Genomic DNA, 13,874 nt, shown 5'->3' with positions numbered 1-13,874 from the left:
CGTTAAGGAGCACACGAGGGAGGATTACGTCTTTCCCTCGCACCGCTTCCAACGGTCATGCCCTCCGGACAAAACTCCGCTATGTCTCGTTGCTTGCGGCTCTTTCAGCCCAATCACGTATCTCCAGTAAGCTTACCCTCATGATTATGGCTCTTTTGGCAGGGCATCCGATCAAGGTCGATGCTCTCGATAATTGGGCAATGATGAAATGTACCAGTATTTGGACAAGCATTCGCTAACTTTTGAGCAGCCTTCGGATGTTCCCCATGGCTCGGGACCATGCTCACAATGAGAGTAGGTTGCGCGCTCATTGCTTCTAAAGCCTCGCTGACGTTATCAGATTTCGAAGTTGTTGCAGGTTTTTTGAGTCCTGGTATGCGAAAATCCTACCTTATGAAACATGCCTGAACTAACCGGATATCAGTCAGCGATGCCTACAAAAAGAAGGGCCTAGCTCCTGCTCATCATCGGATTGAGATGTGTAGGCTTGCGACGGAAAACAGCTCTAAGTGGCTAATGGTCGACCCTTGGGAAGCTGAGAGCCCAACTTACATCCCAACCGCCAAAGTGCTTGATCACTTTGACTATGAGATCAACGAGGTCATGGGCGGTGTTGAATGCACCGACGGAACTCGAAAGCGTTGCCGCATCGTGCTTCTTGCTGGCCTCGATCTCATCCAGACCATGTCGACTCCTGGTGTGTGGGACGAGCGTGACCTTGACCACATCCTGGGCAACTATGGCGTATTTGCTTTGGAGCGTACAGGAACTGAAATTGATTCAACCCTGGCGAATCTGAAGCAATGGGAGAAGAACATCCACATAATTCGTCAGGTAGGGTGTTCAAATCATTGTGTCAGTATTGTGATACTAACGATAGTACAGGTCGTCACCAATGACATCAGTAGCACCAAGATTCGTCTATTGCTCAAACGCAACATGTCGATTGACTACTTGATCCCTGATCTTGTAGTGAGCTACATTTTCGAGAATAATCTTTATCGCGATCTCGATATGCCTGACTCGAAGGGCAAGGAGAACGCCGTCACGAATGGGCCCAATGCCGGCACCAGCACTGGTTGATTGTCTCAGTCCTTACGGTAAACGATATAACCAGTATCCCACCCAGACATCGATCCCGATACCGCTGCCGAGTTTTGAGCACGGTAATCGAATCATTGAGAGCTCACCACATAAAGACCAGAGCCCAGGCTGTGAGCGAGAACAGCTTCTGATCTGATGTTCGAGTCGTTGCGATTTTCAGGGTCAAAGGATCAATGTTAGTCATCGCAATGGGCCACAATAGTTGAGTTGCCCTAAATGCCTCGAGTGTGGGATTGAGAAGGCGTGGTGATGAGGAGGTGGACTTTTCACTTTCCTTAATGACAGGACGTCGCTCTTGACGCAACCTGCTTTGTATCAGCGGTTGGATAGAGCGCACTTTTGAGCGGAGATATTTCCATCAATTGAGGCATACAAAGACGGGGCATCCCGCTATCTTGGATCCAATCTGTTACTATCCATGCCTAGCAACTCGCCGGGTTCGTCGGAGGTCTCCGACTATTGATATGCACGTGTCCTTGAGATTGAGGACGAATTGTAGGTCTTTAATTGGAGTTACCTCGGCCCGCTTCGATAGTCGTTGTTGCCTTGGGTTAAAAAGAGCCTTAAGTTTAAGCTTGTTGGCAAGCCATGATTTTATAGAGAACCAGTCGAATAGTCGGCATATGGAGTTTTAGCTGGATAGATACCCGTTCATTTGATTAGGACCAGTGATTCAATTTATTGTTTTTCAATGGCTGTGGCCTGAAACCTGAGTGATTTCAATTGGACGAATAATAAATCAACTGCCGCAATTCTATGAACCGCCAAGTCTTCCGTCCTTTAACGGACGGAAGATAGCTCTCTGAGACAATATCTCCGGCTCCTTCTTTCTCCGGCAAGATTGCACGAGGACAAAGTCAACCAATGAATGCTTCCAATCTGTTGATGATTTACAGGGGCCAAGACGAAAGAGCAACAAGGCCTCCAAAGCTACAAAAGGGACCTGCAAAAAAGGGCAAAGCGTGAACCCCCCCGCGGTCGCGCAACCGACGCTGACTGGCCACCTCCGATTTGGCGCATAGATAAACGTGCCAGATCGATAGGGCATTTGGAGGCTTGGCGGCGATACTGGACAGTTATGGCCATGGCAAATTATAGGGATAGACCTTTTGCCAAGGGGAGAGAACTCAGCGCGGAATCGATTTCGGTGACCTTTTGGGTCTTTTGCGCCGGGGCCAAATTGGAGTAGAACCAGGATAGGTAGGTGACCCAAGTCTTGGACTCTGGAGGCTATCATGAATACAAATAGCTGAGAGCGGCCCTGTCGATCATTTTTCGAGAGCAGGGCAGTTCAAGTGTGTCTCTACTCATCTTCATCATGAAACTTCAATACCTCGTCTCTTCCCTCATCAGCCCTCTTGCTGCGGCGTTGACCATTGCTGAGATCAATGGCAACAGCTATCTCTCTTCCTACGCTGGCAAGAATGTGACTGGTGTAGAGGGCCTCGTCACGGCTGTTGGCAGCTCTGGCTTTTATTTGCGATCAACCAAGCCTGATCGTAACTCAGCTACTTCCGAGGGACTGTATATCTTTGGCAAGTCGGCTGTGAGCAGCGTCTCCGTGGGAGATGTCGTCACACTCGATGGCCTCGTTGAGGAGTACAGGTGAGTTTCGGCAACTCAAGGATGGAGCATTGCTAACCTAGTCAGGTCCAACAAAGACTATATCTATCTCACTGAGATCTCTTCTCCCAAGAACATTGTTGTCAAGTCCTCTGACAACAAATTCAAGCCCAAGGTTATTGGCAAGGATACCGGTAACCCTCCAGGAAAACAATTCTCCAAGCTTGACGACGGCAATGTTTTTGCTGTTCCTAACAACGAGTCACTTATCTCGGTGTCTAACCCCAAGCTGCAGCCTAACACATACGGTCTTGACTTTTGGGAGAGTCTTGTTGGTGAGCTTGTCACTGTCCCTAAGGCGTATGCTCTCAGCCGGCCCAACAGCTTTGGAGATTTCTGGGTCAGGGGCAACTGGAAGGTTTCTGGTCTGAACAAGCACGGTGGTCTTACTATGGTCGGCAACGGTATGTAAAGCCTCAATCTGAAGTGCTTTCTTGACTAACAGTATAGATGCTAACCCTGAGGCCATCATCATCGGCTCACCTCTCGATGGCACCAAGAACCCGAGTGACACTAAACTCGGCGACTATGTTGGTGACATCACTGGCGTGGTCTCCTACGCCTTTGGCTTCTATCGCATTCTTCCCCTGACTGCCACCAAGGTCAGCAAGCCTTCCAACGCTGAACACCCTGCCGTCAGCTTCACCAGCAAGGGATCTTGCAAGGGCATCACAGTTGCAGACTACAACACTGAGAACCTCAACCCTGCTTCTGCTCACTTGCCTCTCGTCATCAAGCAGATCGTTGAGAAGCTGCGAACTCCTGACCTGCTTTTCCTCCAAGAAGTTCAGGACAACAGCGGTGCTACCAATGATGGTGTCGTTTCCGCTAACCAGACTCTCGCTGCTCTGGCCGATGGTATCGAGGATTCTAGTGGTGTTGTTTACGAATGGGCCGAGGTCGAGCCTGATAATAACGAGGACGGTGGCCAGCCTGGTGGTAATATTCGCCAAGCTTATCTCTACCGTCCTGATAGAGTTGAGCTCGTCAAGCCCAATCAAGGTGGCCCTAACGACGTCAACGCCGTTGTTGATGGTCCCTCGCTCAAGTTCAACCCTGGACGCATTGACCCTGCCAACCCCGCGTGGGATGATAGCCGCAAGCCTCTCGTAGCCGAGTGGAAGCCTGTCAAGGGTACAAAGAAGTCTTTCTTTACTGTCAACGTCCACTTTGGTAGCAAGGGTGGCTCAACTTCCCTACATGGCGATGCTCGCACTCCCGTGAACAAGGGTGTCGAGAAACGCACCAAGCAATCCGAGATCACTGCTGTAAGGATGAATCCCATTATACATGAGACCCAACTGACAACGTGTAGAACTTTATTGCAGAGATCCTCAAGAAGGACAAAAAGGCACACGTTATTGCCGCTGGTGACTTTAACGAATTTGCCACCGTTGCACCACTTCAGACTTTCGCCAAGACATCTAGTCTTGTTGATGTTGATGAGGCTGCCAAGATCCCTGAGACAGAGCGATACACATATCTGTTCGACAGCAATTGCCAGGCTCTGGATCATATGTATATCAGCAAGGAGTTGCGCAGGAGCATCAAGTATGAGCATCTGCATATCAACACTTGGCAGAACACGGCTGGCGAGGTCAGCGATCACGACCCTAGCGTCGCTATGTTCGATCTGTGCTAGATGAAATGATAAAGCATATGATTATATAAATAGGCAGTTAAATCCGCTTGCATCATCCATAAACATAGATTTTGCCCAATGAGTGTATAATAGCCATGGGCTTTGACTAGTCATCACCACTGTCTTCGCCGTCGTTAGACTCTCCTTCTCCTTCTCCTTCATCCTCATCTTCATCACTGTCGTCATCTTGGCCAGGGTCCGGCATAACGATGCTATTCAAAAATGAAACCTGAGCTTGTCAGCTTGTTAATCAATGAGATTGACACATGTCTTACGTATCCAACCATAGGGCGTATAATCTCGCTGATCTTCTCTTGCGCATCATCCTGGTAGAAGATATTGTCGTCTATCTGTGTTCCAACAGTAAAGTTCCTCAACTTCAGCAGCGCAATATCACGATGTTCTGCCGTAAAGCCTTTTGGCTTAGTTTTAAGGGCATTCTCTTTGTTCTTCTCCGCAAAAGCAAGTAGCGCTGCGTTAGGATCGGATTTGTTGGCAGCTTTTGGCAAGAATGTGCGCTTAAAGGCCTCGTCGTTGAGTGCGCGGCGCCATCGATCGGGTCGTTCGTCAATACTGGCGCGGAGTTTCTGCATTTGGTCGCCGCTGGGACACCATAACCCACCACCGATGAAAGATCTTTTGGGCTCGCAGTGGATGTAGTAACAGGCGTACGGGCCTTTGCGACCTGTTCGAGACCACGCAGCGGAGAAGTGAGGCTATAATTTTAGCTTCCATACGTATTTTGGGTCAATTGGGCTCGTACCTTGTATGGTGTAGGATCTTTACTGAAGCGAATGTCTCTATGGATTCGAAAAATGACGTCTTTGATGGGAAGCTCGGGAATCGTTTCATCGGCTGATATAACGGTTTCGGATGCGCACTCAACAAAGGAGTTCCAATCCTTCAAAGCGCGACGATACTCTCCATCATGCGCTATGCATGTCAGTAATGATTTGGCAGTAAGTGAAGGATGGCTTCTTACACTTCAGCCAAGGTCTCTGGTTGTGGGCTTTAAGGTCTCGCAAGAACAACATGGTATTCTTGTGTAATTTGAAGTCTTCATATTCTATACCATCTGTGTCTCTCAACTTCTCCAATGGAATAATAGTAACTTTTGGAGGCGCATCCTCGTCATCTTCGTCATCATCGTCCTCTTCTTCTTCTTCTGGCTCCTGCACTAGCTCATCTTCGTACGGTTCCTCGGATTCTTCTTTTTTAGGCTGCTTCTTTGGTGGTCTTCCACGCTTCTTTGGTGGTGGCGCATCACTCTCTTCCGTACCCTCACTGCCTTCGAAGTATTGACTTTGAGTGGTGGAGACTCTCCGCGAGCTTCGCCGACTGCTGGTTATTTCCTCTGCGGAACGTTTTCGAGGTGGCATATTGCAAATGCTGTGATTTCCACAATGAAAGAGTTGAATGACAGAAAGTGCCACTAGTGGTGTCAATAGATGTTCTTAGACAAGGAAAGGAAGGTAATGTCGTCATTCCCATTGTCGCGCCTGCCGACGCGGTTCGAGACGCGGGTTCACGTGAGTCTATGCAGGAGTCACGTGTCAATAGTAGGATGCGTCCGTCCATGATGTGCCCGTCGACTACTCGTTCTTGTTCCCTCACGTCAACGACCTTGGAACCACTGTTGAAGCACAGATAGGCAGGTAATTATCTATATCCCTGCCAACAAAAGTCATTTGAAACTTGAAAACAAGCAATTTTTCAATTTAGACACTATATCATCTTCATTTTCGGCCCAATGAATGGCCTCTGCTGCTATATCATACAGGGCATATCTCATTAAGTTTCGTAAACCAAATGACGAGCCATCTCTACGTCAATTTTGGCTTCTTATATCCTGGCCCTGCTTCATGTCAACAGTGCATCCATATCGCTCAATCTCTTCCTGGTCCCCTGATCGCCCCAAGTCGGTCCTTGCACGCAAACAGTTTCTCCAGAAAGCTGATATCTCCAAGTTTCTCAATAAGCCACATGTCGGTATCCTCCTGGTTACCCTGTTCCTCTGGTTTGGCAGTCATTTCGATCAGGATCGCACACATACGGGCTGCAGCCTTGAGGCGCTCCCAGCACTGGCTCTCCATGGCAACCTCTTCCTCTGGTAGGTAGATGATCTTGCCGACCTTGAAGAGCCTTCTAGACCACAGGCAATCAAACAACCCCTTCTTCGTTTCATCCGTAAGCTTTTCCTCGTACTTCTTCCAAGCTTCGATGGGAATAAGAGACCTCTCTTGCTCCGTTTGGGCAATTGCTATGCTTAGACGCTTCAGTGCCTTTTCATGTTGTTCTGGTGTTGGCACTTGGTGCATTTGACCCAGCATCTCGAGAAGCTTTGGTTTGAAGTCTTTCCACTGGTGTTCCTCGATGCCCTCAGCGGCTGCGACAACTTCGAGAATATCCGACCTACAATATGCAGGCAAAGTCTCCGTGTCTGCATCATTCATGTACGTATCTTCTCGATCTTGTGAAGGCCGCTCGGCAACAAAGTCATGGCGCTTTTGCCCCTCAACTGTACTCTGTTCCCCGTTCATCTCTTCTCTTTTATCTTGAGACGAGGTAGCGCTAGAATCAACATGCATAGGACCAAGCACACTGGCGCTGTCATCGTTGACCGTATCCTCAGGACTGGGGAGCTCAGTGGGAATATTGTCTCTTGACTGATGTACAGTACTGAAAACTGCAGGCCCGGAGACATCGCTTTTGTTCTTGCTCGTGTTTAGCTTGATCCGTTTTCTTGGGCTGTCATCAGTTGCTGACGGGGTCTTGTTCGCAGCCTCTGCCTCAAGGCGTTTCTGGGCGTTGTTCGTAGGGCTTTCCGGTGGAGTGGCATTGGATCTCTTTCTATTGGATCTCTTCTTTTTGCGACTTCGGCTCTTCTGTTCACTGAAGACGGTGCCGATGATCTCGATAAACTCCTCGGCAGTGGCTGCAGCATCCAGCTGAGGGCGCTTCTCAGTAATATCGTGGCTCGACGGGAAGAAGGCAACGTGCGTCTTGGGTTCAGTTCCATCAGTGAACTTTAGATTATATTTCGCTCGGGTTTTGGCGGTAGTCAAACCGTGGCCGCTAGCCATAGCGATCGATTCGATGAAGGTGATGAGGCTGCTACGCAGGTGTACAAACTCGGTTTTCGCGTCACGGCCCTTCGCGCCAGCTTCAGAGAAAAGATCTTCTAGCGACTTCATGAAGTCGTTACCTGGGATCGCCATCGTCAGGAGCGTGTATGGTAAGTTATGGAAATTATTCTTAGGGGATCCCTTCGAAGCCGTGTATAGATGGTGTTCGAATGAATGGTTCAATACAAAGGAAGTTTACAGCGTGCTGCAGAAAAACAAATGCATCAGGAATGCGTTATCGAGAAAAGGCAAAAATAGAGAAACACTGTCAATACAGCCATGCGTCGTCGTTTTGTTATTGTTAAGGTGCCTGGCACTGCACTGTTCGTCATACCAGTGACAACTTGGACTCTTCACAAGCACAGCACGTAACAGAAACTGATATCCGAAAAGATATAATTGGTGAATTAGATAAATGAAAGTGTAAGACTTGATGCGCGAATCCTCCATTAAACACAATATGCTCTGGCGATGTTGGGTCCTCTCACGCTTAATACACCATGATCACTGCAGGGATAATTAAGGTTCTTCACGAAAAGGTTTGGCCAATATGTGATTCACTACTCCGTACCTGCCTTAGGTATTTTGCCATTGGCATATTGATATTAACCTTAGCTGCTTGGCTTAATTCTTTGACAAAGCGCTCTGGGTATTGACATATTAGGGATATGCGAGGAGACTGTAAACGACCAAGGGAAGAGTCATGGTAAAGGTCAAGTCAAACCTCATACTACTTGCAGGCTAGATCGAAAGTGATGAGACCCTTCAGAGGCCATGTAGCTTTACATCGTGTCGCCCTTTGACCCACCAAGTTTTGTATTGATAGACACCAAACTTGTCATTCACTTCTGGATTTCGTTCGACATGGATGGACTAGGCGCGCACGATTATTACTCAACGGCAGATAGGACACAAAGTTGGCTGAAAATCATGATATTGCGCTATCTACTTTACATCCTGCGCATCCCAGCTCCAACCAAACACCGAAACAAGGAGTTCATTTATGTTCTTTTCCCAAATGTCAGTCTATGCATTTAAAGCTCATCATGGATGTTGTCATCCTGCTCGCCACCAGCGCCACCAGCGCCCTGGTACATCTTGGAGGTGATAGGGTAAGCGACGTTGGAAAGCTTCTCCTTCTGCTCCTCGAAGTCCTCAGCGGTAGCGTCAGCACCGTGCTCATCGAGCCACTCGTTGGTCTCCTTGACGGCCTCGAGGATCTGTAAAAGTTAGTATATGCATTTCTAGTGTGCCTAGTAAAAGAACTTACAGTCTCCTTGTCCTCCTCCTCAATCTTGCCACCGAGACCCTCCTCGTCGTTGACCTGGTTCTTGAGGGAGAAAGCGTAGTTCTCAAGGCCGTTTCGGGCCTCAATGCGCTCACGGGTAGCCTTGTCCTCCTCGGCGTACTTCTCAGCCTCAGCGACCATGCGCTCGATCTCCTCAGGGGTAAGACGGCCCTTGTCATTGGTGATGGTGATGGACTCCTGCTTGCCGGTGCCCTTGTCGTGGGCAGAGACCTTGAGGATACCGTTGGCGTCGAGCTCGAAGGAGACCTCGATCTGAGGGACGCCGCGAGGAGCGGGAGGAATACCGGTAAGCTCGAACTTGCCGAGGATGTTGTTATCCTTGGTAAGAGATCGCTCACCCTCAAAGACCTGGATCAGGACCACGGGCTGGTTATCAGCAGCGGTAGAGAAGATCTGGCTCTTGCGGGTAGGGATAGCGGTGTTACGGGGAATCAGCTTAGTCATGACACCACCAGTGGTCTCGATACCAAGGGTCAAGGGGTTGACATCCATGAGGACGACACCGGAAGTACCCTCCTCACCGGAAAGGACTCCGGCCTGGACGGCGGCACCGAATGCAACAGCCTCATCGGGGTTGATGCCCTTGGAAGCCTTCTTGTTGAAGAAGTCCTCAATGAGCTGCTGAACCTTGGGGATACGCGTGGAGCCACCGACGAGAACGATGTCGTCAACGTCGGACTTCTTGAGCTTGGCATCCTTGAGAACCTGCTCAACAGGCTTCATGGTCTTCTTGAAGAGGTCAATGTTGAGCTCCTCGAACTTGGCCTGGGTAAGGGTCTCGGAGAAGTCCTTGCCGTTGTGGAAAGCTTCGATCTCAATGCGGGTGCTCTTCTGAGAAGACAGAGTACGCTTGGCCTTCTCGGCCTCACGCTTGAGCTTACCCATGGCCTTGAGGTCCTTGGTAATGTCGACGTTGTTCTTCTGGTTGTACTGCTTGGCGAAGTAGTTGATAACTCGCTGATCGAAATCCTCACCACCGAGATGGGTGTCACCAGCGGTAGCCAGGACCTCGAAGATACCGTCATCAATGGAGAGAAGGGAGACATCGAAGGTACCACCACCGAGATCGTAGACGATGATCTGTCGCTCACCGTCGGTCTTGTCAAGACCGTAGGCGATAGCGGCGGCGGTGGGCTCGTTGACGATTCGGAGAACGTTGAGACCGGCAATGATACCGGCATCCTTGGTGGCCTGTCGCTGGTTGTCCTGTGAAGGGTTAGCTGGCTGGTCAGCTCGAAAGAGGAGAAAGTCAAACTTACGTTGAAGTAGGCAGGGACGGTAACGACGGCGTGGGTGACCTTCTTACCGAGGTAGCCCTCAGCGACCTCCTTCATCTTGCCAAGAACCATAGCAGAGATCTCCTCAGGAGTGAACTGCTTCTTGGCGCCATCAACCTCGACCTGGACGACGGGACGGTCATCACGGTTGACGACCTTGAAGGGGAAGTGCTTGATATCACCCTGGAGGGTCTTCTCGGAGTACTTGCGGCCAATAAGGCGCCTAAGCAGTTAGCATTGTGCCGTGCAATCAGAAGAATATAGGTATGCATACTTGATATCGTAGATGGTGTTCGTGGGGTTAGCGGCGGCCTGGTTCTTGGCGGCGTCTCCAACTAAACGCTCGTCCTCGGTGAAGGCGACGTAAGAGGGAGTGATTCGGTTACCCTGATCGTTGACGAGAATCTCGACCTTGCCCTTCTGCATCACACCGACACAGCTGTATGTGGTTCCAAGATCCTGAGCCAGTTAGCGGGGTCATGATGAGCGCACAAGAAGCGGTAAACGTACAATACCGATGACGGTGCCGTAGTTATCGACCTCGTCGGCCTGAACAGTCTGGACGAAGGCCAGAGGAGAGAAGAGGAGGGCGATCCAACAAAGGAGTCCCAGGCCAAGGGCCATCGAGCTCCTTGAACGAGCCATGATGAGCTCTCTGTAGTTGCTCTGCTTTTGAAAGCGCAACAAGACTCTGAAATGGAAAATGAAAAGAAAAGTGATCAATCAATTGTAAAGCAGAGGCTTCTGAGTCTCGAGCCTTGCACACAAATTGTTTGGTATGGAGGAGAGAGGGGGTATCTTTGAATGGTTGAAGGAAGAAAAGGAAAGCCCGACAACTTTATTAAGTAAGGTGCTTGTCTACCAAAAAAACAACTGTCCACTATCAACGAAAAGGCCAGATTTACAGGATACTTCACCATGGAACCAATTTTCCCCACACGTGACAGGGGTCTCAAGGTATACACTGTGCAAGCCGCCATTTCAGAGTTCTCTTGAACAAGTTTATTGGAGGGTTTTAGGGCAAGGCTGTTGACCCTGGCACCTTAAACACCGAGCGCCTCAATCTACAGGGACAGTGTGTCATTGCTGGCCTCCGCGCAAGACGCCACTTGTGTATCACTATTCTAGCATTGAAGTTATTTGTAAAGAAGGTGTTGGAACAAAGGATTGCGTGGGTTTTCTATAGGTTTCTACGCATCGTGAGTCATGCGAGTCCTCTGCCTGGTTTGATTCTACCGAATGTGACAAAGATCGAGGTGAACCTTGTAGGCTGAGATGCTTCTTTGCTCAAAAGTACAGTTGGCTTCTTAACTTTGCTTCGAGAATATTCTCAGCAGAACCTGGTCCTGGTTCGGAGCCTTGCTCCGAAGGTGTCCTTTTGGATGAGTGTGACAATGACGGAGGATCCTCATATCCCTTAATATCGCCAATCGCTAACGCAGGCACCATCGACGAGCTATCAAGAAGTATCCCTAAGTGCATTATGGTTATCCGCATCAATGGTATTGCCCAAGTGGTTGTACGTGATAGACCACGTTGTAACTTTTCCCCAAGTGAATGATTCCTTGAGCCATGATTGGGTGAGCCAAAGTTACCCCGCCACCCTAGACAGTCATCAACCATCATGGATGGACTTTCATAATCCCTTTGGATTACACGATGCTTTCTCCCTTTTCCAACTTTAGGCTGTTTTATGCTCTTATGATAAGATAGGCAAAGGTGAGACGTATACTTCGATTAACATTTATCCTTCCTTCGAATTTCCAATGCGAGGCCCATTGGATTCTATTGGACTATGAGTCTGAAGTTTTTGTGGTCAGAATTACACATAGAAAGGTGCTAATATGATTCTTTGCATCCCTTCCCGGTCTTCCCAAATGGCCACCTGAAGAAGAAGAAGAAGAAAAGAACTTAGCAATAAGGAGCCAAGAGGAAGACACAACGGTAGTCAGCTTAGCCCACGTCTCTGATGACAGTACTACAAAATCGAGGGGTTATACCTACATAGGTATTATGTACAACATAGATACCAAATAGAGTAAAGAAAGCACCGTTCTCATTCAGTTGAAGCTTCTACAAAATGAGATACATATTTTCCAAGACGTTACATAAGATATTTGCTTGGCCATCCCTTCTAGGGTGATATTTCTAGGTATTTCTGTCTCCACAAGCTCCCTTTAAAGTCCCAGTAGATGGAATGACGCTTGCGAAGTGATGCACATGTTAACAGACACACTGGCTGGAATTAGAGCCTATGGTTACTAGAAAAGACAATTTACAGCGACTTAAATAAGCTCTTTGCCTCTCACAGATAGCCAGTTCCATCCACAGAATGATAAACAATGAGCTGGTGAGCCCGGTTAGTTGAACAATAGCGGCTAACACTAGGTATTTACAATTTGTTGGAGCTCGGAATTTAGGATAGATATTTCAAGTAAGCAGGACTGGAGTCCCTGGGCTAGTGCTTCCCATAGTAATTCCTTGCCTTCCATTCCAGCGCTCTTTCGACTGAGCCTGGCCTCCGGATTTGTTCTCATCCTGGAGTTTGAGCTTCTCATGACACTTCTTTAGAGCGGATGGGGATAGAGAAGTTACCTTAGGGGGGGGGGTTGGATATCTACGAAATGGAGGAAAGACTGTCCAAGTTATTTTATTACCCTGGACATCCTGCTATATGAGGCTAACATGATATTATTGACCGAAAATAACCACGACAGTCTTTTCTGTCTACTAACCGATGTCCAAAAACACCCCTCTCCCGCGTAGGTAGCTTGATAAACTGCACCATGTCAAATTCACAGTTTGAAGCACGTTTCACCTTCTATAAGGAGTCCATTCAGGATCTGGTCGAGCATGAGCTCCGAGAGTCAGGTTAGATCTGGGCCACGTAGTTCCCCTGCAATCGCTTGAGTGATACATTCCTTTATTAGTCTGCTGAGATCACCAAATTCATATCCCCACTAGTTACCCTATAACATAGGTAACCGTTAACAGAAGGTTTTCTGATGCTTGTTGTGATAGCTATTCCGGGATATACATTGAATAACAATAGGTTGTTTATCTATAGTCTGCTATAAGCTTAGGTAAAATAGGTAAGACTAAATAAACTTAAAGAGTTCAATAGGTGAATATAACCCTTGTGTAGAGAGGCTGTGTGCTGAGGCATAAGAAGCCCGACCCAAGAATTCTTACTCGGTTCGAGAAGGGTTCAACTAGGCTCCCCGATTGTTAGTGACCTATAGACCTAAAGAGTTGCCAAGAATGCAGATACAAAGGTTAGCAGTCTACCGCGAAGTGTCGAAAGAGCCTGAGCAAAGGAGAGGGCGTCGCCATGTACAGAATCCCCTTACACAAATGGGCAGACTGAACCGAGGGAGGCGCTTGAAGAAACAAGGAAGAAAAAAAAAAGAAAAGGGCTAGCCATATAAAGGTGGCCCGTGTGAACTGTGATTCAAAAGGTGGCAGTTTGACAAGCATTTAGAATTGCCATTTCTCTACACCATGTAACATGAATGTGTTGAGTGTATTACGAAATAAGAAAAAGAGCTGGAAACCGACAAGGTTCAACATGTAGATCTTCGTGAAATTGTGTAGTGGTTCCCCTATGGTAGTACTCAATTTTGCTGGCTCATTAAATTGTAGGATATAGAAGAGAAAAGTCGTTGATCTTGCCCAGGTTGTTAAAAATCTGAGCGTCTCGATCAATGGCTGTCAGCAACCCAGGCACACTTCCAACAGTGCCAAAAGGTCATAACTATAGGTGTAAGAAGGGGCAAACAGATATTGGGGGGGCT

At 48.3% G+C, this 13,874-nt stretch overlaps 5 protein-coding genes across 5 annotated transcripts; 2 read left to right on the top strand and 3 right to left on the bottom strand.

Moving 5' to 3' along the window:
* Positions 1 to 288: 288 nt before the first annotated feature.
* Positions 289 to 1,083, top strand: FSUBG_4417 (nicotinate (nicotinamide) nucleotide adenylyltransferase; the record flags this gene model as incomplete). The annotated part of the gene is made up of 3 exons (XM_036682404.1): positions 289 to 373; positions 425 to 834; positions 886 to 1,083. 3 exons carry the CDS (start codon positions 289 to 291, stop codon positions 1,081 to 1,083), a joined length of 693 nt encoding a protein of 230 aa, XP_036540033.1.
* A 1,339-nt stretch (positions 1,084 to 2,422) lies between these two features.
* On the top strand, positions 2,423 to 4,369 carry FSUBG_4416 (endonuclease exonuclease phosphatase family; the record flags this gene model as incomplete). The annotated part of the gene is made up of 4 exons (XM_036682403.1): positions 2,423 to 2,709; positions 2,755 to 3,131; positions 3,178 to 3,995; positions 4,043 to 4,369. 4 exons carry the CDS (start codon positions 2,423 to 2,425, stop codon positions 4,367 to 4,369), a joined length of 1,809 nt encoding a protein of 602 aa, XP_036540032.1.
* Positions 4,370 to 4,475: 106 nt separating this feature from the next.
* FSUBG_4415 (uncharacterized protein) lies at positions 4,476 to 5,748 on the bottom strand (the record flags this gene model as incomplete). Its single annotated transcript, XM_036682402.1, has 4 exons — positions 4,476 to 4,598; positions 4,645 to 5,085; positions 5,133 to 5,302; positions 5,352 to 5,748. 4 exons carry the CDS (start codon positions 5,746 to 5,748, stop codon positions 4,476 to 4,478), a joined length of 1,131 nt encoding a protein of 376 aa, XP_036540031.1.
* Positions 5,749 to 6,255: 507 nt separating this feature from the next.
* On the bottom strand, positions 6,256 to 7,587 carry FSUBG_4414 (uncharacterized protein; the record flags this gene model as incomplete). The annotated part of the gene is made up of 1 exon (XM_036682401.1): positions 6,256 to 7,587. The coding sequence occupies one exon, from the start codon at positions 7,585 to 7,587 to the stop codon at positions 6,256 to 6,258; it is 1,332 nt and encodes a 443-aa protein (XP_036540030.1).
* Positions 7,588 to 8,528: 941 nt separating this feature from the next.
* FSUBG_4413 (glucose-regulated 78 of hsp70 family) lies at positions 8,529 to 10,725 on the bottom strand (the record flags this gene model as incomplete). Its single annotated transcript, XM_036682400.1, has 5 exons — positions 8,529 to 8,714; positions 8,765 to 10,009; positions 10,063 to 10,303; positions 10,355 to 10,539; positions 10,591 to 10,725. 5 exons carry the CDS (start codon positions 10,723 to 10,725, stop codon positions 8,529 to 8,531), a joined length of 1,992 nt encoding a protein of 663 aa, XP_036540029.1.
* Between the last annotated feature and the right edge of the window lie 3,149 nt (positions 10,726 to 13,874).

The sequence above is a fragment of the Fusarium subglutinans genome, assembly GCF_013396075.1.
Source record: "Fusarium subglutinans strain NRRL 66333 chromosome Unknown NRRL66333_c0000040, whole genome shotgun sequence".
Taxonomy (NCBI): Eukaryota; Fungi; Ascomycota; class Sordariomycetes; order Hypocreales; family Nectriaceae; genus Fusarium; species Fusarium subglutinans.
The sequence above is the reverse complement of the archived record's forward strand: the minus strand, read 5'-3'. Positions and strand labels throughout refer to the sequence as shown.